Raw genomic sequence first — 25,995 nt, forward strand, 5'->3', positions numbered from 1 at the left:
GAATCCACATCTCAAGGGCCTCCAATTTTTTATTAATGTCTCTGTAAGGGTCCAGCTCTTCATATCATACAGCAATGTGGAGAATATGTAGCAGCGCATTAATCTGATTTTAAGGTTTAACGTAATATCTCTATTAATTAGAATTTTCTTTAATTTATAGAAGGCGGCTCTGGCTTTTTCAATGCGTATTCTTATTTCTTTATTTATATCCCAGTTATCGTTAAAGTTTGCGCCCAAATAAGTAATATTTTTTGGATATAATAGACGTTGAAAACAAATCGTTCGAACACATTGCGAGATTTTATAACAATAATAACTTATATATTCAAGAATTTTGTTAAAATAATGATAAAATGCTTTCAAGGTTATCGAGGAATTGCAAGGGTTACTGATATAGTGCGTGATAATATATTAGTATCGAAGAGTACTATAGAACATTATATCGTCGAGACGCTCACATTCCAGAGGTGGAAATCCCAGCCATACAAAATCAAGGATCAGAAGAACTTCCAGATATAACCGAAGAGGAAATCGAATCAGCGTTGAAAGGTATAAAGAACAGCAAATCACCTGGAGAAGATGGCAAGTGAAATGCTAAAATTATGAGTCGAATGCATCATACAAGCTTTAAAAACCCTTTATAATGGCTGCCTCTTTGAATGAGTTACACCAGAAAAATGGAATAGTGCCATTATGATAATATTGCACAAAAAAGGAGATGTAACAGAAATTGGAAACTACAGACCTATCAGCTTGTTATCTCATTTATATAAGCTCTTTATGAGAATAATTACAGACTGGAACCTAAGCTGGATTTTCACCAACCATTAGAGGAGACCGGATTTAGGAGTGGCTTTGGAACGAATGACCACCTACAAGTAATAAAATCCTTAGTAGAGAAAGTTACAGAATACAACAAGCCATTGATATTAATATTTGTAGACTTTGAGAAAGCGTTTGGCTCAGTCCAGCATAGCTCCATGTTAAAGAGCTCTTACAGAGTGCAGTATTGATCATAGGTACACAACTCTTCTTCGGAATATATATAATAGCGCAACAGCTGCAGTTAGAATGTATTATGGCAACACAAATACATTTCCTTTCGAGAGGGGTATTAGGCAAGTAGATACCATCTCTCCTAAGCTATTTACCGCTTTGTTGCAGAGTGCTATGAGAAACAATAATTGGGAGAATATTGGAGTCAACATAAATGGAGAATTTCTGAACAACTTGAGATTTGCAGACGACATAGTCCTTATTGTAGACCGGGTAGATCATGCCTGTCAGCTTCTTCAAGACCTTCAGAGCTCGTGTACACGAGTTGGACTTAAAATTAATTTCTCCAAAACACAATATATGACCAACCAAGTACTGGCGAAAAACATCTCAACTAACGGCACGCAAATTGAACAGGTGTATAGCTATAAATATCTGGGCCACGAGATTAAATTAGGAAGAGATAATCAAACAACGGAACTAAACAGGAGAATAGGACTGGCATGGGCGGCTTACGGAAAACTGAGAGAAGTCTTTAGATCAGATATTCCCATGTGCTTGAAAAGGAAGGTCTTTGATCAATGTGTACTCCCAGTTCTAACGTATGGAGCAAAAACATTGACCCTTACCAGAAAAGTAATCAATAAAATACAAGTGGCACAGAGAGCGACGGAGAGGTCAATGCTGAATATATCCCTCAGAGACAGGGTATCACATACAATAATTAGGAGAAAAACTGATGTTACTGACGCAGTTCAAAGGATTACAACATTGAAATGGAATTGGGCAGGGCATGTGGCCAGATTAAAAGATGGAAGGTGGACGAAGAAAATTCTGGAATGGGGACCTAGACACGATGCTTATCGTAATCGAGGACGTCCTCCAACAAGGTGGTCAGATGACATCAAGCGCATTCAGCACAACTGGATTCAGGGTGCTCAAGATAAAATGCATTGGAATTATTTACGGGAAGCCTATGTCCAGCAGTGGACTCAAAACGGCTGATGATGATGAATATATTAGTGAAAGTAAAAAAGGACTATATATAGGCGAAATATTTCAATAGATAACAGATCTTGAAAAACTTAAAAACATTAAAATTGTAGAAGCGGCTTCCGCAAATGGGGAAACTGTCGATGAAAAAAGCCTACTTTAAGAAGTTTTCCAAGATCATGGGTAATATTTTCGTGCTAGTCTGAGACTGTGAGTCTGACCTCATTAGTCTAATCTAGTCTGAGTCTAGATACAAACCCACATTTAAACACACTCGCGCGTACCAACACACACACACACACACACACACACACACACACACACACACACACACACACACACACACACACACACACACACACACATACACACACACATGCACATCACTACTACACCACTCACATCTAGACCATGCTCAACTCATCATACAGTGAGATTTGTTCTAGGACTACTGCGCTCCCCAATATCTAAGTGTTAAGTGATGGATTCGATCGTTACTTAATGGAAATTCATTTTATATAACAATAAAACACTGTTTTCAAAACTTCCACAAAATTTATTAAAATATCTTATCACTACAGCTGTTTCGGTAGACTGCCTTTCTCAAGTTTAGAAACAGCTGTAGTGATAAGATATTTTAATAAATTTTGTGGAAGTTTTGAAAACAAAGTTTGCAGTGCTTTATTGTTATTTAAGTGTTACTCTTCTGAGTCCACAAATAATAGAGACACTACGAGCGAACCTTCAGAGTAGTTAGGCAGCTTTCGCCGAACTTACTGTTGCTATGGGAAGGTTCGATGCCCCCTTGATACCAGAGCCCTAATTATACCAGGTCTCCGGTCATTCGGTTCTTTACTGATGGAATTACCGTCTATAGACATCATGGTCAACGAATAAATAGATACTGAAAGGTTACTAACTATATTCTTAATGCCCCTAAGAGTTTAGTAATGTAAAACGTAAAAAAAGGTTAATAAAAGCAAAAAGAGTAATATAAATAAAATGTTTATATATACCAATTGCTTCCACGCAAAAATAGATACTTTAAAATTATTATTCTTCTAAGACAGGTGACATAATCAGTTTTAGGATCATATTAGAACTGGGTCTTAAAAGACCCGAATCGTAATCATTTCGAGAACTGTGTCTTTCGGGTTAGTGTAAAGATCCGGAACAAAGATGTTTGATCCAGATCATTCATGGACGACCTCATTAATGGTAAGTACACAATTATTATAATACTTTACATATGTACCGTACACTATATTAATTTTTAATATTATATGATTATATATACAATATATGTACCTCAGAAATGTCAGTAGGTATAGTGTTTGTGAGTTAACATAATGTGCTGGATATTTTCAGCGTGTTACTCGACCGATAACACAACAAATAAATTGCTGGGATCGAAAACATTCTGGAGGTTAATAAAATAAAATTTAATACATATTACTGTAGGTAATATATATCCCGAATTTTTTTTATAAAATAGTACATTGAAATAAATACCATACTATATATTTTGTGTAAATTATTCAACAATAAAAAAAGTAAAAAAAGAAGCCAACATTATGTTTAGAATTTAGAATATGATCCAGCCACTGCTCTTAGCAACATTATGGAATATTAGTTTAAGATAAACGAAGCTGAAACTTCTTAACTGGTGATTACCCTATTTTTTACATACCTTCAAAAGATTTAAATTTTCTTCATGTATTTGTCCGCTATCTTTTCCAGTTAGTAAATAACTTTGTGTTGGAAGATTTTCTGGTTTATGTTTAACTATATTCTCATTATCAGAGCTGCTTGTAGAAATTTCATTCCTCTCTTTAATCACAAGGTTACTTACAGTTATTGGGGTGTTATCAACTTCCATTGCTGTTTCTCCTTTCTTTTGCTTTTTCATTTGTTGCGCAAAAATACTTCCTTTTCCAGCAACAGCTGTCTCCTAATAAGATAGTATTAAAATTAAATAGTAGATTAATCATTAAAAATTGATAGAATTGAAAGGGCAACTGTTTTTATTATGGTAACAAAAGAAAAGTGGGAAGAATACTTGAGTTAGTTTTAGTTTTACTGAGATTCATATCACTATATAAGTCTTCAACCATTTTTACAGATGTTTTGTATAAACTACTGATTACATTATCATCATATTACAAATGATGAATATATTAATGAAGGAATGGGTTAAACTGGTCTGATACAATTAAATGTTTTATTGTGGCAACTAGTTTCATTGCTTAGAACTTGTGCAATATCATCAGGTGAGTCACAATAGACTTCTTAAGTTGAGTGGAAGGGTGGTTAATCGCTCATTCATATTAAACCTAACCTAATATCGTCAGGTCACCAAGAATAAAAAAAAAACATAAAATGACTCGAACTTGCAAACAAAGTATTATCTATTACAAAGACACACATATATATTTAAAACTGTTTAAATTATCAAAATTTGTTTAAAAAGTTTTACATTTTTGGTTATGATAGAAAGTCATTTAAAGGAGTACTCATCACCTGTTTTATATAAATATGATCAAAGCATATATTTTTTTGTATCAGCTATTAGAATTACTTTATCAACATATCTCAAATGGTTCATATCTTTTCTACATATTTTAATACCTATTCCCTCTTCGTATAGTTTCATGAAGTTATTCTACAACAACCAATTTGGGGGTATTGTGTTTCCCTGTCTAACATCATGGAATAAAATAACCATAATTGACGATTATATGAATGAACCATTGCAAGGAATGATACTTGAATGATGAAAACATTTGTTTTTGTTTTTCCTATAACTACTAGATCATCTGAGTGCAATTAAATGTATGTTAAATACTAGGTATGTTTATATGGGGTTAAGCCACAATTTACTGCAATGAAAATTACATTTTTAAATAACGTTTAACGTTTCGATTTCCATTCCGGAAATCGTTTTCAAAAAAAAATTATTCTAAAAAAATACGTGAAAACCAAAGTTTTTTGTAGGATATGTTTTTTAAAACTTACGAATCGGAAACATGAGCAATAACAACTCGATATAAAGAGTTACTACGAATATTTGACAGAAAAGTATTGAGGACCATATACGGCAGAGTTAACGAAAAGAGTCTGTGGATAAGGCGATATAATTTTGAACTCTACACTTTTTCATCATCATACTGACTTTGCAACCCTGCGTGGGTCCTAGCCTTCTCAAGAATTTCTGTCCAGTCGTCCCTATCCATCGCCTTCCTCCGCCAAGCACGTATTCCCATATTTCTCATGTCTTCATCGATGTTATCAAGGAACCTTGTTCTGAGTCTTCCTGTTCTTCTCTGACCAATGGGTCTATCAAGCAGCGTTTTTCTAGCTGGGTCATTTTGTTCCATCCGCATTACATGCCCTATCCACCTCAAGACTTTTTGGTGATGCAAATATTGTGAAAATCATGAAAATAAACTGCCTAATATGGGTGGGCCACGTTATGCGGAAGGATGAAAGTGATCCTGCTAAAATAACCATGCTAAATAGGCCGGTAGGAAGAAGGGGGCGACCTAAACTCAGATATCTGGACGATGTGCAGGAAGATTGGAGTAAGATGATGGAGAAGACACACTCAACAGGGAAGGATGGAAGAATGTTTTAAGGCAGGCCAGGACTCACGAAGGGCTGTAGCGCCAACTGATGATGATAAGGAAGTTTTTTTAAATTTATGGTTGACTTACTTGGTCTCGATCTTGTAGGCAATAGCCTACTTTTGGTTGATAAAAAATCTGAGTTTTTACCCTCTGAGTATCAAATTCTGATTGTTTTGATGTTTTATTTGTTTGTATATTGTGTTTAATGTAGATTATATGTTTGTGAATTGTGTGTTGCATATGTAATGTGTATAATTGTAGATGATGCCTGCGAGTTCCTTTAATCTGCTATTGCTGATATGGTCTTGTTGACTTCTTCTTTTGACAACTAAAGCCTGCTTGCATTCTGCTAATGAGTTTACTACAAATTTTTCTTCATTTAGTAGGATAAGAGCTGCTTCTTTGATTTTTTTCTTTTTCATGTCTGTTTCTTTCATGATTATTGATGCATTCTTCCATTCTACTCTGAGCTCGTTATTTTAGGCATGTTTTGTACATCTGAGATTTGCCGAAGTCTCTGTTCTTGATGTATGTTTCATGCTCGTTTATCCTGACATCTAATGGTCTTGCGGTTTCTCCCACATAGAAATTACTGCATTCACAGTGTATTTTATGGATGCAGTTCTTTGATCTCTTTTGTGTGCTGTTAGGTTTGGTTTTGGAGAGGATAGATCTCAGTGTGTTGTTGTTTTGAATGTTGTTGTGATGTACTTATTTCCTATATTTTTCAATTTTTCTGATAAACCCTTTATATATTGTATTGTTGTCATCTTTGAATCCCTTCTTGTTAGTGTTTCTATATTGCTTGTCGTGTTTTGTTGTTTCCTTTCTTCAATCTTGTGAAATTCCTGGTTTATAAATGACAACGGGTAGTCATTTTTTGTTAAAACTTTGGTTGGCAGCTTTTTTCTTCCTCAAATGCTCCACTTTCATTGGAGCAGGTGTTTCGGGCTCTATCATATAATGATTTACTAATTTCTTTTTGATGTTTCGTTGTGGTTTGAGTGATAATTCAAATATCTGTTGGTGTGGGTTGTATATCCTGTGCCCTCTTTTGTGATTAACATATCCAGAAAAAGAAGTGAATTGTTGTTTTCTTTTTCCATGATGAATTTGATTGGATTATTCTTTATTGTTGATGTCCACCAGAAATTTATCCAATGTTTCTGGTCCGAGAGGCCAAATGGAGAACATATCATCTACATAATTATATCCACCATATTATAGGTTGTTTGTGCACAATGTTTTGTTTGAAATCCTCCATGAATATATCTGCTAATGGAGATAAGGATGAGAACATGGCTAATCCAAAATTTTGTTTATAGAAATCATTATCTAGTTGAAAATAGATGTCAGTTTAAACTGCTAGTAGCTCCATGAAAGCTGATACAAAATCCAAACTGGATGTACAATTAATCTCACATAAATATTATATTTAACTTAGACATGCCATAAGAAAACAGTTTCAGAACCTGTTTATATGTATGTTATTTATAAATATATTCTTCTTCATATTTCTTTTCCTTGGTATTTGCTTAAGTACCAGGTTAATTAGTGTTGGGGAGATAGGGTTCCCCTGATGTACTTCTTGATCTGTGTTACATTTCTGTTACTTCTCCTTGAAAATTCACCCTTACATTTGTCTCTACTAGTGTCATTTCTATCAGTTTCCTTAGCTTCTTTGGTGTCTGCAGTTCCTTTAATGCTTCCATCATCTTATTTCTTTTTATTTTGTCGAAGGCACTTTGAAAGTCAAGAAATACTAGACGGATGCTTCTGTTACCTATATTCCCAGGGTTTTTCTAGAATTTGTGAAAATAAGCATTTTTGCTTAATCTTCCAGATCTAAATCCATTTTGGTAGTCTCCTGGTATTTTTTCTGCAAGTTTTTGATTTTAGTCCTTATTATACAAGGTGGCTACATACAAAGGGAGGAACTGTACATAATCCCACCCCGTATGGAGGCTCCTGATGGGGAATAACAAATGACCATTAAAATGTGTCTGCTCCCATTGTTTAATAATATAGAGGGCGAGTTGTGAATTTTGACTGAAATTTTTATTCTTGATAACTTTTGAATGGTAAGTTCAGTGTATTTCATGTTTTGGTCAAGAATGTTACACTACTATCACCTCATTAACTGATTTATTCAAATTAGAAAAAACTCAGATCCTGTTTTAAAACATTAGTTCGTTTTGTTCATACAAATTTCACCTTGTATAGACTGTTTGAGAACTCTAAGAAGAATTTTACAAATTGGACATTTAGGCAATTAAAATGGCATATTTATTTTTTCCCCACAAGATAACTTAATTTTTAATAAAAAAAATTGACTATGAATTAAAAATTTGCAAAAGTGAACCTTAGATTTAAAAAAATGTAACTTTTCTAGCAAAAATTAATTTTTTTTGAACAAACATTTAATTTATAAGTATTAAAACTACTATAGCTCGTGCCTGTACATGTTAAATAATACAACCCTTACAATTTCCAGAATTTCAAAAGATACAACTCTTGTTTTGAATAATAATCAAACATTGTCCTTTGTTTCAATCAAAACTTTGTTTCGAAAGCAAAAAATACAGTTTAATCGTTTTTAAATTAACGCAAAGAACTTTTTTTATTTACATTTGAATTTATTTACATTTTTAAGAAAATTTGAGAATTAGGAAGAATTGTATACAATTACATAAAAAAACATATGAAACAAATAAAACGAACACGGCATAACGAACACAAGGGTAAATTTTTGAAATTTATTTCAAATTTTCGGAATAAACTTTACTTCTTTCTACACGTCTTTGCCGGACCGTCAAATATCTAATTGGCCTCCTGGGAGTTAAGGGATCATGTCTACTATTGTTACAAGAATAAATAATTTTGTCAATTAGTTCTTGTCATGTATTTATATTTTCTCGATAAACCATTTCTTCCAATCGACCCCATATAGATGAGTTGACAGAGTTAAAATCAGGTGATCTAGGTGGCCACGCAAGAGTCATCCTCGTCCTATCCACCTATTTCCATAAGGTGCACGAAGATATTGACGAAAAGCAACTGAGAAATGTGGTGATGTCCCATCTTGCATAAAGTACATACCTCGGGCATTGAATAATAGATTCGGCAAAATATTGAATAATAGATTCGGCAAAATATTTTGTAAGAAACCTAAGTGCACAGCAAATATCAACAGTGCATTAAAGAAATCAAAGCCTATTAGTTGTCTGTGTATTACTCATATCCAAACATTCAGTGAATCGCATGGAAATTTTTGTCTCCCCAATTGTGAGTTGCGCGAGATATTTATTCTATACCTCGTAAATTGGGCTTCGTCAGTAAATAAGGCGAAATATAATATACAATAAGCGATTAGTATTCGCAATCCAGCTAGCAAATTGTAATCGTGGGCTTCCATCTCCTATAATTTATAGATGCAATTGTTGGATTTAATAGAGGTGATCATTTGCCAGTATTTCCATGTTTTCTGTATTAACTACAATTTTATGGAAAACTGAACAACCTGTTAGGTATTACTCTTTGAACAAAAGATAACTTGCATCTCATTCCACATGTTAAAATGGTAAATCTCTTTAAAATACCAAAAGCTCTGTCATTCACAATTCTTGACGCAATTTGTGATAGATTATACAGCACTTCGAACTGCTGTCTGAAGATTTTACAATGGTAGTTGAGAACTGGATATCCACTATTTACCAATATGCCACTGTCCATAAATTCCCTATTTTATATACCCATAATACGCAAAAGTATTTAACAACTCCTAAAATAGCTACTTCTAATAATTGCACTTCCATATTGTATAATGAGTATTATGGGTTATGGTACCTATTCTTTAAATGAGAAAATAATTAAATTCAATGTTTTACTCTTTTCAGTGATCTTATGTTAATTTTTATTATAGGATCATATAATGAATAACAAATACAATTTATAGTTCATAGATTATTTTTATATATACAAAAACATTTAATGTCATTCGTCAAAATAAAAGAATAAAATCTGTGTTTTCAATAACTCTCTATTGACGACATACGCACTAGAGAAGGTTTTAAACTTTCAAGTAGTGTCAATGGCTTACTGTGTTATATGACACAATAGTGTTGACACACTGAGTTGATACAATAAGCTTCGCCAGTGTTGCTGTATCAACACCCAAAAATTTAGAGTGGTACCCATGGTTATTCATAACGTATAAAAAAGTCGTTTTTAGAACCCACCTTTTGGAACATGTAAAATTCGTTATAAAACGTTAAAAAATCCGTTATAACCGTTGAAAGATTGGCGGTTGATTTCCCTATAAAAGTTTGATTCAAAGCGACATTCAGGGACAGGATAGTTACACTCAAGATTTCATATCCAGTCTTTGTGCCGAATACTAGTTACTTCAAGACTCCTCTCTCAGACTTTGTACTCGATACTCAAGTAGGATATTTTTTACACGCGCTCTACGTAAACCTTACCTTTGTATACATAGCACAACACTAAGGATTAATAAGAGACAGACTTGTAGAGATAATCATCTAATAACTTCAGTTGAAGAATATTTTAGAGTATCAACATTCATTCCATGCTTAGACTATCTAATTTCTAGTTTAAAAGAAAGATTTATCAACAATGAAGACATTTTGACTGTATATCAAATACTTCTTCCGGGTTTTGTATCTCCTGATAAAGCCAACCAGTTAATAAAGTTACCTCCATATTTTGAAGATAAAGATTCTCTGGCAGAACTAACAGCAGAGTATTTAATATGGTGTAAAAGAATAAGAACTTTGAAGACTGATACAGAAGTTTTGGAGATTTTGGAGTTTTGTGATAAAAGGTTTTTTTAAGCATCAATAAACTTCTTAGAATTTTAATTATTATTTATGTCACTATGAAAAGTGTTGAGAGCTCATTTTCAACTATGAAGCGGGTAAAAACCTATTTGAGGAATAGAACCGGTAATGAATGGGTTTCTGGACTTGCCCTACTGCCGTGCCACTAGAATATTGACATTAATTCAGACAATGTTTTAGATATAATGGCAAAAAAGTAGAAAAATCAAATTATAACTATATTTCCTTTTATTATATATGATGCTTTTTCTTCCTTACTTAAAACTTAGAATTTTGCATTTCAATAAATCACTAATTTAAAATAGTCTTGTTTGAAAACGAAATCGAAACGTCAAATAACAATTACCAAATGTAACTTTCATTACAATCAATTGTGGCTTAACCCCACATTAACATCATATTTAACACATTCCGTGCGGATGGCATACATGTGAGCCACATGGTGCCTTCACCAATGTGCGGACGGCGCACATGTATGCCATTGATTATATACATTTTTAAGATGTTTTTTTTGTCGGTAGTGCACTGAATGATTTAAATTCACTAACTTACTGTTGTTGGATAAGGTATTCTTCACTTATAATTACATTGTTTCATCAATATATAAACAACTGAAATATCATACAAACAAATAAAAATAATAGTTGTGCTGGGTTATATTAAAGAAATATATTTTGTATATCATTATCATACAATATAAACCCTAAATAATGTATGACACGCGAGAGTCCACTTATGATTAGAAAAGGTTGAGTCCACTTATGATTAGAAAAGGTTGAAACCACTTATGACTTTCGAGTTGACAAATGTGGAGTAAATATTTTTAAAATCGTCATTAAAAAATGTTGAAAGACGCGCAGTTTGTTGTAAATTGCAATTATTCGAATATATTATAAAAAAATGAGTGAAAATTTAGAAGCAAGTCCGTCGTATCCGAAAATTTCAAAATCATATAAAATATCTTTTTCTTTCTAAAAAATTCGAAAAATTTTTGTGAAGAAGAAATATTACACATCCTTCTGGAAAGTGATAGTGAGACAGATGAGTTTCTTACAAACCTAGTAGATACTGCCCCCGAAATAAAAAAATAAAATAAAAAAGAGTACTGTCATTATACCATTGTGTTATGTGTCAGGAAAAACCAGGCTTGTGTGTTGAAACATGTTTTGCAAATTTTTTATAAGACCTAAAAGTAAAAATTTTTAAAAAGGCTAACATTTTTCCATTGTTTCACTATAATTATGATTAATTATTACTAATAAACATTTATTAATTATCTTATAGGAGTTTTATTAATACATAACTTTCAGTTCAGAGTATGAGTCTCAGGATCAGACATACACATGCAACATGTTAACTTAGACATGTTCCAAGAAAACAGTTTTAGGATATTGTTACTTTTGTTTGATTTAGTTTTATTTATGTTGTTTTTCAAAAATTTAAAGACAAAATGCATTCATAATGCAGGTTATTTTAAATGTTAATTTTATTTTTCTTTAACTCCAAAAAAAAATTGATTATTACTGTAACCTTTTTATTTTGAGCAAAACTAAAATAAATTAGGACAATGTTTTAGTTTTATTCAAAACAAGTTGTACCTTTTAAAATTCTGGAAATTGGAAGGGTTTTATTAGTTAAAAATTTATAGCATGAGCTATGGTGGTAATACTAGTAAATTTGATATTTTTAATTAAAAATTAATTAAGTCTGTGGGAAAAAATATACTATATTAATTGTCTAATTTGTAAACTGTTTATTAAAGTTTTCAAAAATTATACACAGGATGAAATCTTTTCTATGAACAAAGTGAACTAATTTGGTTAGTTTCAATAAATCAGTTGATTAGATGATAGTAGTGTAATGTTTGGCTAAAACATGAGACACAACTTATCATTCAAAAGTAATGACAAATAAAAATGTCAGTCAAAATTCACAACTCGCCAAACAGACTCTTTAATGGTCATTCGTTACTCCTGATAGGAGCCCCCATACAAAGTAGGAGTATGTACAGTTCCTCATGACTTTGCCAATATTTTGTATATACTATTTAAAAATGTGATTTGCCTATAGTTTTTACATAAGTCCTTGTCTCCTTTCTTGCAGATATGTGTAATAGTGATAGGTGATTCCACTGTTCCAAGCTTTAGGTATTCTGTTTTGTATCCATGTGTGTGTGGAGAGGTTGAGCTTCAAATGTTTTGTATCCATACTTGTTTTATTAATTGGTATACTTATTCATTTATTTTTTCCCCTCCTTGTTTTATCAGTTCATATTCAACATTGTCTTCTGGCGCTTTACCATTTTTTGTCCTTTGTATTGCTTTTGCAATTCTTCCTTAGTTGGGAATTTTATTTCCTGTTCCACTTCTCCCCCTTTCTTCTTAACTGTCGCTGTCTTCTTGGTCCTGCAAAGTATATATTCCATATTACTTTTATCTATCCCTTTTCTTATTCTATTATCCCCTTCTTGTTTTTCATTCCTCTCACTCTGCATAAAAGTTGTTAGTAGTAAAACTACTGTAATCATAAATGACTTGTGGTCTCCTCTTTCACTTTTAAAAATATAAATATATAGCTTTACCTAGAACCTATTGCACAAATAATACTACTATAAAACAATGAAATTAAATATCTTACTTCACGTCTCTTGGCTTGAGGAAACCCCTTATCCCTGTTAAATTTGAAAATTGATGGTATTGGCTGATTTTTATGTTCAACAACATTTTTGAGTTGAGTATCATTGGGAATGTCTTCAAATGTATTTGCCAACTGTTCCTTGATATTAATTTCGCTAACTTCAGGTTTGCTACATTCCACTAAGCTTTTTTCTCCTAAAATAAAACATTTTAATTCGAGAATACTATTATATTTACTACTTCAGACCTGATTTTTTATTACTGACTACAGTTGCTGCTAGCTGTATTTTATTTTCAGCTCTGTTCCTTTCAAATTCCTCTTGTAATTTTAACAGATCCTCTTCAGTTTCACCAGGCTTCGGCCTAGCATACATTTTATTCCCAAAGTTTCACCAAGTTTCACTTAAACTTAAACTATAATATTGTTTATCTTCTAGGCAATACACTAATAACTAATACACAACATTGCAAAATAAGTGAATAAACTCGATGGAATAAGGGTTAATTATAAAATCATAAAAAGAAGTAGAATAACAAATCCAATTCATAGGTCATCAAATTTTTAGGTTATGGTTATTAAAAGTCAATATTTTGCTCAAACTCAAACAAGATATTTTTTATTACTACATCTCAGAAATTTCTGAAATGAAAGATGTTGAAATTACTTCGACAGGTAAAATTAAAAAAAGTCCCAAAAACTGTTCAAGTAGTTTCTATTTGTAGTCACAATAATGTTAGATATTTGGAGAAAAATAGTATTTGTTCACCTAGATTTCCAATAGTTTTGCCGAAAAAATTGACTTTAAGTAATTTTAGTACCAATGTTGTAGATGAGATTGATAGTAATACATTTGAAAAAGTTTGTGAAGAAACTTTAGAATCTCTTACAGATTTTTTCGAAGAATTAGTTGAATCCAATGATAAGTTAAAATCAGCTGATGTATCCTATAGCAGTGGAGTATTAACTGTAAATTTAGGACAATATGGAACTTATGTAATAAATAGACAGTCACCAAATAAACAAATTTGGCTCAGTTCTCCCAAATCTGGTCCAAAGCGATATGATTTCGAAACTAATGGCAATTATTGGGTATATAAACATGATATGAAGACCTTACATGGATTGTTGCAAAAAGAATTGACAAATATACTAGGTGAAAATATTTATTTATCTGATTGTGCATATTATAAATAAATTTAGAATTTTAATTGTTTTTTTTTTTATTAAAGTAGCCATCACCTCAACCTCTTTTTTGAAAATTAGGATATGATTGAACAATTTGAAGAAGTAAGTTATGATAGGATAAAAAGCGAATTCCTGTATGGTAACATGTATGAAGAGAAGTTAAATATTGTATTTATATGGAATTAAACCACAATTAATTGTAATGAGAATTACAGTAGTTGGAATTACATTTGTTTATGATATTCCGATTTCCAATTTGGAAATCGTTTTCAAACAATTTTGATAATTATAATTTTTTGAAATTTTCCGGATTGAAAATTGAAACCTCAGAAACAAAATGTAATTCTCATTGTAATAAATTGTGGTTTAATCCCATATAAAATAATATTTTACTTAAATGATTCATAAGTAAACAGTTTTCAGAACCATTTAGACAGTGCAATGCTAATAGTAATAATATAATTCTTTTTAAACAATATACCTACTGTGGTAAAGTGATTCAGAGTTGCCAAATGCAATTTTCTAAATCCCCCACTTAGAAACTGAAATTCCCCCAAATTTAAGCTCAAATCTCCCAAACTCAAAATTTTGTCCCATAATTACAATTTTTATAAATTTGAAAAGACTGTTAGAGTGGAATACTGAAGTGCACTGTACCATAATTTTTTATACTATTTATACTGAAACAATGAATTAGAATAACTTTTCATACTAAAACAATGACAACAATGTTACTTCACGATTTATAAAAACTGATATCACTTCTATTTAAAAATTACATAACATCAGCCTGAAGAGTTGAAATTTCTCCAATACAGCCAAAAATTCGACACCGATAGAAAGTCAACATGGTGTATCAACAAGAAAAATATAATCGTGATTACATTAAGAATTTTAGAATTATATTGATTTAACCCACGACATTTTTTTTATTATAAAACAATATAAATTTAATGAAACAGTTGTTGAAATAGTAGTACTCCAAAAATTAATATTTTTAATTAAAAAGATTAGAAAATCGGACGCCATTGATTTGTTCTTTTATTCAATCAATAATTCCCGAATTTCTTAGCCTTACGGTTTGGCTATATTCTGCATTCAACGTGACTTTAATCCACAGCCGATATATGGAAGTATATATTTCTAAAACTTACATGACCACACGATGGTGGTATATTAGGACAAAATGATCTATATTTTAAAACTAAAGACCTATATTTTCGTAAAATATTTATATAAGTACATTTTTTGGGTGCCTTAAAGGTATCTACCGAAAAAACCATATATGTATATTATTTACTTATGTAAGAAATAGACTTTTGAGCATAAACTTCTGATAGACCACCGTCGTGTATTGGAATGTTAATCCTGAACAACTCTTAACTACAGAATAAATAACAATCAGAATGCCCACTTGCCCACTCTCAGATGACTCCTTTGAAGTTTGTCAGAACGCGAAAGCCATATTTTAAACGGAAACGTAGACTCGAATTGAGAAATTTGTGATAGGCTACGACAGAACTGTAATTTAAATTTTTAAAGATTAATAATTTAGTACATTTGAAATAATTTAATCTATTCTTCAACTAAAAGTACGAATAAAATAGTGCATATTATGTCTATAGTTGACGTAAATAAATTAAACCGTGTTAATTTTTCTATGCGCACGAAATAAAATGTCACTGAACAGCACTGGTTCAAGCAGAGTGGGCATTCGGGGCATTCTGATTGTTTATTATTCTGTGTCTTAACGGAGGTGGCCGAAAATCGATTTTTACCTATTGTAAATTTGTTTTCTAATGCTGCCATGGATTTTCAAATGCCAATGCAAATTTTATTCGCTATTGCTATTGCTAGCCTACAGGGGAATTACTTGATTACTTGGACCTTAGACTTGGATCGAAATGAATTTCGATTTTTGTGAATCCCAAAAATCCGCGGATTTTTGAATTTTTAGTAGTCAAAGTGGAGAACATCATGATTGGAGAACAGTACACCAAAATTATACTATTTATCAACAGAGGGCGCTAAAATAATTCATAGATTCCATCATCTTCGATTATAATAATTATAAGAGTAGGAGTAGAATAATTTGCAGTTTTATGTACATTTTTTCCTCCAAAAAATCGCCCATCCATTTCAGCGCATAAAAATTACCGTAAAAATGGCAACTCTGAGTGATTACAAAAATTAAAATATAAAATTTTCTAAATAAAACTAAAAAGAAGATGAAATATCATTCTTGGATGATCTCATAAAGCGGTGAAGATATGTGCACAGATGACTAGATACATGTAAAAGAAGAAAACAAAGGCCAGATAAACAAAAAAGTGAATGTGACCGTTACACCGTTACACACGGTTTTTGAAAGTATTTATTGTAATATCTAACAAAAACTCCCGCAAAAAGTAAAGTGAAATATCTAAAGATACGCTCAGTATTAAGGAAATTAAAAGGAATTGATTAATAATTATTGAAAATGTTTTCTTCACCAACAGTACAAATATATTTATCTGAAAGTAAGTAGGTAAATGGTTTTTATTGATTTTCAAAACAAATTAAAAGGATAACTAATTGTATTTCTAATCAACAGTTATAACTAACACGGATTATAATATTAAATTCTAATTTTGGTTTTTATAGATGTTGATAGTCACATCCAGAGAAAGCAAGGAAATAATCATTTGTCTAGAAAACCCTTTATTGATAGGTCAGTAAATGGAAAATCTCCCCAAGAAAAAAATATGAAAAAAAATTTACCTGGTAAAGACAGTCTCATCAAACAAAAAATATCACCAGATATGTCTAAAGTTGTACAGGAAGATAATTTAAATGGAGAAGATTTTATATATTCTGGGAAAACTATGAAAGGTAAGCCTTGATTTTTTACATCAATATTGGTTGTGTCTGTATTTCTTTGCTTCTATATTTAATATTGTATGTACAAGTGATATATTATGGAGCCAATATTGGACTTTACAGTGTTTCCTAAATTTAACATCCCATCAGAGGAGCTGTGTATATGGAAAATTGGGTATGGCACAATGTAGAACATTCTATCAAACTACCATTTCCCCTTACCACACTGTTGAACTAAGCTACATTTCATATTAAAGCTGACAAAAAGCTATGTTTGACTATAAAGATGTAGATCAACCTTGTAGATAAACAGATGAAAGTAAATTTAAAAATAATTCTGTACTTAGTTGAAATTTTTCACTTTATGACATTTTGAAAGTTAAGGACATATAAATATGATATGATTAGGACAATAACATAATAGGATGCAAATGCGAAAAATGATTACAAAAACCAAGCAAGTAGCTTCCTTTAAACTGAGTGTTGCTATGGAGAAAATTAACCAAATGATGGACCCTGAGCTGTGGCCTGAAGGAGTAAGATTCAATTTTTTTCAGAATCTTCAATGCCGACTAAACAATGGGATTCCACCTTCAAAGTTAACTCTTTAGAACGGGTATCCTCAAAAACTGCCAAAAAAAAAATGGATTTAACTGTTTTCCACTTAAACATACAATCACTCAGAACCAAAATAGGCGTATTAGAAGCATGCACTGTAGACAGAAATGTGGACATCTTTTGTATTACTGAACACTGGCTAACAGAGGAGGAAATCCAAACAGTCTCAATTGAAGGTTACCAACTGGCTTGCTTTGCAGCCAGGTCCCAGAATCGCGGAAGAGGTACTGCTATATATGTAAAAAAGTTCTATTTGTTTTAATGCTGTATGTAATGACTCGTTTTTAATTGATTTTTGTAATGAATATTGTTGTAAAGATTTTAACCTGATTGTGATAGCTATATACCACAGCTCCTCTGGTCATTTTGACACCTTTTTAGAATCCATGGAGGGGGTACTAAGCACACTTAACCAACTCAAGCAAATACTTGTTGCTGGGGATTTCAATGTTGACTTTCTAACTGAAAATACATCTACCCATATGTTTCTGAGAACGTTAATCTGGTTAAAACTATATATACTCCAACTAGAGGCAATAACTGCATTGACAATGTCTTTTTGAATCCTAAAGTGACACTCCTCTCGACTCCAAAGCGGATTGGATCAATGTGGGATTTTCGGATCACAGGGGGCAAATTGTTAGGTTTGAAACTAAAAAAAGGGCTATAGGTTACAAAGAACAACCAAGGCTTATTCGACCTATAACTGAAAAAGGTAAACATTTATTTTATAATTGGTTGTCTGGCATAGACTGGGGGTTAGTTTCTGACAATAACATCTCTATAAATTTTGAGTTTAATCGAGTTTATGGGCATTCTTGAATCATGTTTCTCAGAATACTTTCCTCTATAAAGTAAGGTCAGACCAAGCTGGGCAAATTACATGGTTCTCAAACAAACTAAGAGCAATGAGAGAACATGTCAATTTTTTAAGTGAGTACTAGAGACAACATAAAACTGACAACAACTTACAAATACTAAATGATTTAAAAAATCTGTATAAAAATGAAATAAAAAAGGCAAAGATTAATTCTAATGACAGAGTAATCTTGACTTCAAGAAGCCTTCCAAAAACCATGTGAAATATCATAAATAAACAACGAGATCACATTGCTCCCAGTAGTCTCTAAAATAGTAGAAAAGATCATGGCTTTGCAAATCACAAGCTTTTTCAAAAGTAACAATTATTTTTCAGGAGCACAACTCTTGGCATTCTTGACCTAGTGTCCTGCATCTTGGAATCTTTTCATAGAATGTAATTCAACACTGTTGTGTTTTGTGACTTGAGTAAGGCATTTGATTGTTGGACCATGGGATACTCCTGAAAAAACTACAGAGGTACAACTTTTGTCCACAGAGTGTCAAGTTGATCCAATCATACCTTGAGAACAGGGTACAATCTGTGATTGTGTCTGAGGTGCTGTCAGGGGGGAGTGTTGTAAATATTGGGGCTCCTTAAGGCTCCGTCCTCGGACCCATACTATTTCTAATATGTATTAATGATCTTAAAAGCATTGAATCAAACTCAAAGCTACATACACATTATTTGCTGATGACACCACAGTCTCCTTCTCAGTGGACACACTCAGTTGGATACTAAAGAGTGGTTCTGTGTTAACAGACTCCTGCTTAATGAAGCAAAAACCAACAGGGCTGTTTTTGCTCTTAGAGACACACAGGCTGAAAACGCAGACAAGTTCCTTGGAGTACAGGTAGACCCCAAGCTTCAATGGGGTCAACATATTGACTATCTGAGCAAAAATCTATCAAAGAACTTATATGTACTCAGAAATCTATCATCAGGTGTTTCACACAAGGTATTACGAACAGCTTATTATGCTGTTTTTCATTCTCATCTGACATATGCAATTTTGGTCTAAGGGCATTTGGCGGGAATGCCGAGAGCCTTTGGTTTGCAATGTAAGGCTATAAGAGTTGCAGGCCTTGGGTTTAGGGACGATTGCAGATTGGCCTATGAGACTCTGGGAATTCTTACTGTGCCCTCCTTGTATATATATCAGAACCTTATGTTTGTTAAGAGAAGCGGGGGATGCTTGGGACTGGGCCTGGATGGGACCCATGAAGAGGTGCACGATCATAACACTAGACACAGATAACTGATCTTTTCCAGCCCACTGGAGGCTAAAGAAGTGTCAAACTGGATCAGGGTATTGGGCAATTAAATTTTATAACAAATTGCCTAATAATGTAAAGGATCTTCCCAAAACTCAGTTTAAAAGTAAAATTAAGGAAATTTTAATAAAAAGTGTATTTTATGGTAGTGAGGAATATCTTAAATTTCAATTTTAAACTATTTTAACTCGATCTGATATGCGTTTTTATGTAATTAGAATTTAAGATTTTTTAATAGAACTATCATTCTGCTTTTATTTTGATGTGTGGTAGGCTACTGGCAAAATTACGTCAATAAATGAATTTGAATGATAAAATTACTTCTATCAACAAATGAATATACACTTTTTAAGGAATTTTACTTTTACCCATTAATCCATTTTAAGGTTTTAATTTTATTTTCTTTTTACATCTTATTTGATTATTCAGAAATAAAGCTTGAATTTATAATTCTAGGTATATATTGTTTGTCTGTTGTGTCTGTTTTTGGAGAGTTAAAATCATAATAGTATAATGTTACATTTACATTTACACAGGACAGTATTACTGTCCCTGGCACAGACAATACAGTCAATTGTCATGTGTAAACCTCTACTTTCCTTTAACGATAGCTGGTATGACATTAGTTTCATTGGCTGATGTGACAATTATCATAACAGTGTTTGAGATAATTTAGATCGACTTAAGATGGCAGAAACTAACAATTTCGTGGGCAGCAACAGCTCATTTAGCATTATTCTAGGATTTGGTCGACATGAAAACCTGAGAATAATATTGAAAACAATACCCAATATTGTTGAAACCCATAAATAACCGTTGATACCCAATAAATGTCTTGTTAGGAATATTTAGATTTAGTTATTGGATCATTTTTCAAAGACAAAAATTTAAATTCAGAACAGTTTTTAAACTTGCTACAAAAAGAAATGTTATCGAGACTTGCAGATGTAACTCCAGATGAATAAGACATTTTAAATGGATTGCCCTGTGCACAATAGCCGAGAGGTTAAGAAATTCCTTAAAAACAGTTTTAATAAATGTTTGCTTGGATCTAACTGTGACATTGTCCTCCGAGATTGGGAAATCTAGCTCCAAAAGACTGTTTTATCTGGGGACATCTAACTCCAAAATTTATTCTGCCCAAAAATTTACGAATATTGAGGCATGGAAAATGCGAATGAGTCATTTTGTAAGCAGCAAACTTTTACTAGGCTTTCACTTAACGCCAGTTTAAAAATCTTTGGAGAGACAGTTAATAGAACACAATTCTTTTAATTCTGTTATTAACACCAGGTTAGTTCCTGAAGTTTTTATATTTCCCACTTCGTTAATGTAGTAATATAATTTAATAATTCAACATTTAATTTTTTAAATGGTACACTGGTAAATAAATATTAGTAATTCCATGTGAATTTGTTAAAATATTTGTAATTCAGTTAATAATAAACAATTTCTTTACTCTTACAGACAGTTATAATGACATTTGGCCATCATTTCGTCTGGATAAAGAAGACATTATAAAAATCCTCAGGGACTATTCTTATCCTCCAAAAACACCCCCGCCTTTTATAGATTCTGATTTTGATGATTTCAAACCAACAACATACATTGAACCAGAATTTATTGAAATGTTACCAAAAGATATATGTACTGTACAGGCACCAGTAATTTTGGATGAAAGTTTTGAAGTTGATATGCCTGATTTACAAACATTTGAAGATCTGGATTTAACATTTTAGTTATATTTTTGAAATTGAATATTTGCGTTTTATTTGAATGTTTTTTAATGTGACTAAGAAATTAGATAGTTGATAATTTTGTATTTTGTAATAATATGTTTCCAAATAAATACTATTTTCATGATTACTTTTATATTGTGAAGAGTCTGCTTGTGTAAGATTCATCTATATGGTCTCTTATGTGTCCTCAAAAACAAAATCTAATATTGTGACATATTATCAACTCACACTAAGAACACATAAATACACATTACACAAAAATTACTCTATTAACAGAACTCAAAGAATATCTTACTATGTTTAATATCAAAGCAATCATGTTGATGTAGGTAGAGAAATGTATCCAAGTTAACTTAGAGCATATATACTTTCACCAGATATAAAATATCATAAGACATGAATAGAAGAACATTATGGACTAGAAAAGTCGATCAAGAAGAAATGTCCTTGTCCTTCAGACTCCATCTCCTATTAGAGATCAAAATCACAATCTAGATATTTTCAGCTGCACTTAATAGTTGATTTTGTAGTAACATATATTTAGGACCTCTTATAATATATCCAAGGTATTCAACTTTTCCATTTTAGGTACATATGATGGTTATTTCTTCATCTTTTTGAATTAGATGAAACACTAACAGCCTTAAACAACCCTCTCATAGAGCCCATACAAAATGCCACACCTGCGAACAATACAAGTAGCAAATCCCAATATCCCAGCTGAAATAAAAAAATTGGTAGTACTGGTAGAGCCAATAAGGCTCCGGGATTCGACCTCATAATGGGTAAGATCCTCCAGGAACTAACCAATGACTGTTACAGAATAATCACTATGATCTTCAATGCTATGCTTAGTCTGCATTACTTCCCTCTGCAATGGAAAGTGGCACAGATTATACTCATTCAAAAACCTGGTAAAGATCCAAAAGATGTCAACTCATACCGACCGATTAGTCTACTCCCAGTCATCTCTAAGGTCTTCGAAAAACTTCTGCTACGAAAAATCAAACCAATATTGGCATTGGGGCAGTGTGGCATACAGGACTTCTGTACAAATTAAAGAAAAATTTACCTTACCCTTACTTTAAACTGCTTCAATCATACCTTACAGAAAGGAGATATCTGGTAAAATATAGTGAAGTCTATACAAAACTCTACCCCATCCTATCTGGTGTACCTCAGGGTAGTGTGCTCCGACCGATTCTGTACCTGATATATACGGCTGACTTGCCAATAAGCAATAACCTAACGCTTGCAACATTCGCAGATGATACTGCTTTCTTGGCCTCTCATAGCAACCCAATAATAGCATCAGAGAGACTGCAGCAACTACATCTGAACAAAACAAATGAATGGCTTAAACTCTGGAGAATTAGAGTAAACCCCTCAAAATCCACACAAATTACATTCACTCTAAGAAGAGGTACATGTCCACAAGTTAACCTCAATGGACATCCTTTGCCCCAAAAGCATGACGTAAAATACTTAGGTATTCACCTTGACAAACGTCTAACTTGGACCAAACATATATGGACGAAAAGGCTTCAATTGGGAATTTTATACAGAAAACTTTACTGGATGTTGGGAAAAAACTCTCACCTATCGATTGACAACAAGCTGCTGATATACAATACAATAATAAAACCCATTTAGACATATGGCTCACAGCTCTGGGGTTCAGCTAGCAAATCTAATATTATGATAATACAATTCCAATCCAAAACTCTGAGAACAATCGCTAATGCACCTTGGTATATCCAGAATGATGCAATACATAGAGATCTTCAGGTACTAACAGTCTCCGAAGAGTGCAAAAAAACTTCTGAACAATATCAAAACAGGTTGCGGGTGCATCCTAATACCCTGGCACACAATCTTCTCAACAACCAACAAGCGAAGAGATTGAAGCGACATGACCCCTTGGACCTACCTCACCGATCCTGACAGAGCCTACAGCAGTGGGAGTTACGCCTTCAACAACACCCAGCCATTGTGATCAGTGCCGCTTTTAGTGCTCACGTATCAGTGTATGTGCGCATCCTACCGGTAAAAAGCCAATTTGTGTCGTGATGATTTGGTCACTGGACCTTACATCTCTCTGTCATGTAAAGACAAAAAAATTTAATTATTGTTTTCACTGCAAAACAGATTGTAAAAATCTTAAAAGTTAATAAAAAAAAAATCAACTGAAATCCAAACTTAAAGAGGCACAAGAACTGTCATTTACAAACTACATAACAAATCTTAACTGGCATGACAACTCAATATGGAATCAAAAACTAAAAAAAAACCTAAAACTCTGATAAGAAACCAACAGGGACCAACACTATAGTGGGCCAGAAGTGATGAGGAAAAAATAATGCTATTTTCCAAATACCTAGCTTAAGTATTTATTCCCAACAAAGAACCTCCCGACATTGAAATTGAAAGAGACAAATAACATTCCAGCAAACATACCAGTAATCAGACTACTAACTAAAAACGAAATTCAAAAAGAAATTCAATATTTAAACATTAGAAAATCTCATAGACTGGACAAAATAACACCCAAGATGATGAAGGAACTACCAGATAAAGGAATCATACTGTTTACTCTCATCTTCAATGCCATTCTACAGTCAAATTACTGGCCAAAGCTCTTTAAAACCCTTTAAAGCTCTTTAAAAAGCAGGAATTCATCATATAGGCCAATAAGTCTACTACCAATCGCATCCAAAATACTTAAAAGGTTACTACAAAAAATTAACTCCGACCCCAAAACAGGAATAGATACCCAACCACCAATTTGGCTTTCGAAAAGAACACTTAACGATACAGCAGGTTCACAGAATAGTACACTCTATAAATTCTGCAATGAAAAGCAAACAGTACTGCACAGCTGCCTTTCTAGACGTTAGTCAAGCCTTTGACAAGGTTTGGCACATAGGCCTGATTTTCAAAATCAAAAAATATCTTCCCATCACCTACAAAATCATATCTAATCCTATTTAAGTGGGAGAGAATTCCGAACAAGAGCGAATTAAAGTAATTCCAATAATTTTCCTATAAAATCTGGTGTCTCACAGGGCAGCATTCTTGGACCAATATTATATATATATATATATATATATATATATATATATATATATATATATATATATATATATGCTATACACAGCAGATCTCCCTTCGAATAATGAAGCCATCACTGGTACGTTTCCAGATGATGCTGTTATCCTTGCAGTCGACGAAAATGCAAGATTAACATTTTACAGGTACAGTATCCAGTATCCCCAGTTTCACTTAACAATATCCAACTTCCTCAATCCTCTAGCACCAAATACCACAAATTTCAGACGTAGCATGTCAGGATAATGCTCTTATCTTTATGATGGATTATGAAATTTTCTGTGTTGTTTCTTAATTATGAGAACTTTAAAAAATTATGCCAGATCCCAGGATTCAGGAACCCAAGAAAATCAAGAACATATGGACATGCAGCATACCACATGCAAGACACCGAAAATATAGAATTCACGACAATAGAATAGTTAAAACAAGTAATACGAGCCCAAAGGAATAACAAGACTCCAGGTATTGATAACGTCCCTTCTGAACTACCTATATAAATTAGGTGGCGAACACCTAGTAGGACAAATGCACGCGCTCATCAACAGGATTTGGAACAAGGAAAAGATCCCTAGCGACTGGAAAAGCGGGATTATATGCCCAATATATAAAAAAGAGATAAACTGAAATACGAAAATTATTGCGGCATTAGCCTTTTGTGCACGACGTACAAAGTTTTTATTTATATACTCAACAAATGACTGCAACAATGAACTGAAAATATTTTTGTGGCACATCAAACCGGTTTTCGACAAGAAAGATCTACCACTGACCAGCTATTTAGTGTAAAACAAATCGTGGGAATACTACATTATATCCACAACATATTCATAAATGTCAAACAGGCCTATGACTCAATGAGTAGATACAAGTTATATCAAATATTTGCATAGCTTTAACATCCCCAAAAATTCATCCATCTAGTAAAAGCAACAATAAACTCGTCAACAGCAACTGTCAGAGTACAAAATAAACTTACTGAGAACTTTTCGATGTTCAAAGGATTAAAGCAAGGAGACGGGCTGGTACCGACACTATTCAACCTGTCTCCAGAATATGTGATAAGATAGTTGAATATAGGAAGACCTAATTTCCTAACAAATAGATCAATACAGATTGCCGCCTATGCCATCAGCATTATGCATCGCAGAACGAAAGAGGCGGCAGAAATATATTCACAATCAAAACAAGGGCAAAAGAGACCGGACTAGAAATACATATTCAAAAGACAAAAAAGCTAAG

The 25,995-nt window shown here is 32.7% G+C and overlaps 2 protein-coding genes across 2 annotated transcripts in view; one reads left to right on the forward strand and one right to left on the reverse strand.

The window, feature by feature from the left end:
- LOC140434659 (RNA polymerase II-associated protein 1) overlaps positions 1-13,662 on the reverse strand; it is a 52,802-nt gene extending 39,140 nt beyond the window's left edge. The window contains exons 1-3 of the mRNA XM_072523078.1: positions 13,358-13,662; positions 13,112-13,305; positions 3,680-3,940 (exon numbers count right to left, since the gene is read on the reverse strand). Coding sequence (XP_072379179.1) covers positions 3,680-3,940; positions 13,112-13,305; positions 13,358-13,484 — 582 coding nt within the window. The 5' untranslated portion in view covers positions 13,485-13,662. The remainder of the gene's footprint in view (positions 1-3,679; positions 3,941-13,111; positions 13,306-13,357) is intronic.
- Positions 13,663-16,464: 2,802 nt separating this feature from the next.
- On the forward strand, positions 16,465-21,772 carry LOC140433334 (uncharacterized). The gene is made up of 3 exons (XM_072521364.1): positions 16,465-16,815; positions 16,940-17,167; positions 21,374-21,772. Exons 1-3 carry the CDS (start codon positions 16,776-16,778, stop codon positions 21,643-21,645), a joined length of 540 nt encoding a protein of 179 aa, XP_072377465.1. The 5' UTR covers positions 16,465-16,775; the 3' UTR covers positions 21,646-21,772.
- Positions 21,773-25,995: the final 4,223 nt, after the last annotated feature.

Source organism: Diabrotica undecimpunctata, chromosome 2, assembly GCF_040954645.1.
Source record: "Diabrotica undecimpunctata isolate CICGRU chromosome 2, icDiaUnde3, whole genome shotgun sequence".
In the NCBI taxonomy this organism is placed as follows: Eukaryota; Metazoa; Arthropoda; class Insecta; order Coleoptera; family Chrysomelidae; genus Diabrotica; species Diabrotica undecimpunctata.

Coding starts and splice junctions, on each gene's coding strand:
- LOC140433334 (XM_072521364.1), top strand. CDS start 16,776: ATGTTTTCTTCACCAACAGTACAAATATATTTATCTGAAA. Junction 16,816..16,939: donor ACAAATATATTTATCTGAAA/GTAAGTAGGTAA, acceptor TGGTTTTTATAG/ATGTTGATAGTCACATCCAG. Junction 17,168..21,373: donor TTCTGGGAAAACTATGAAAG/GTAAGCCTTGAT, acceptor TTACTCTTACAG/ACAGTTATAATGACATTTGG.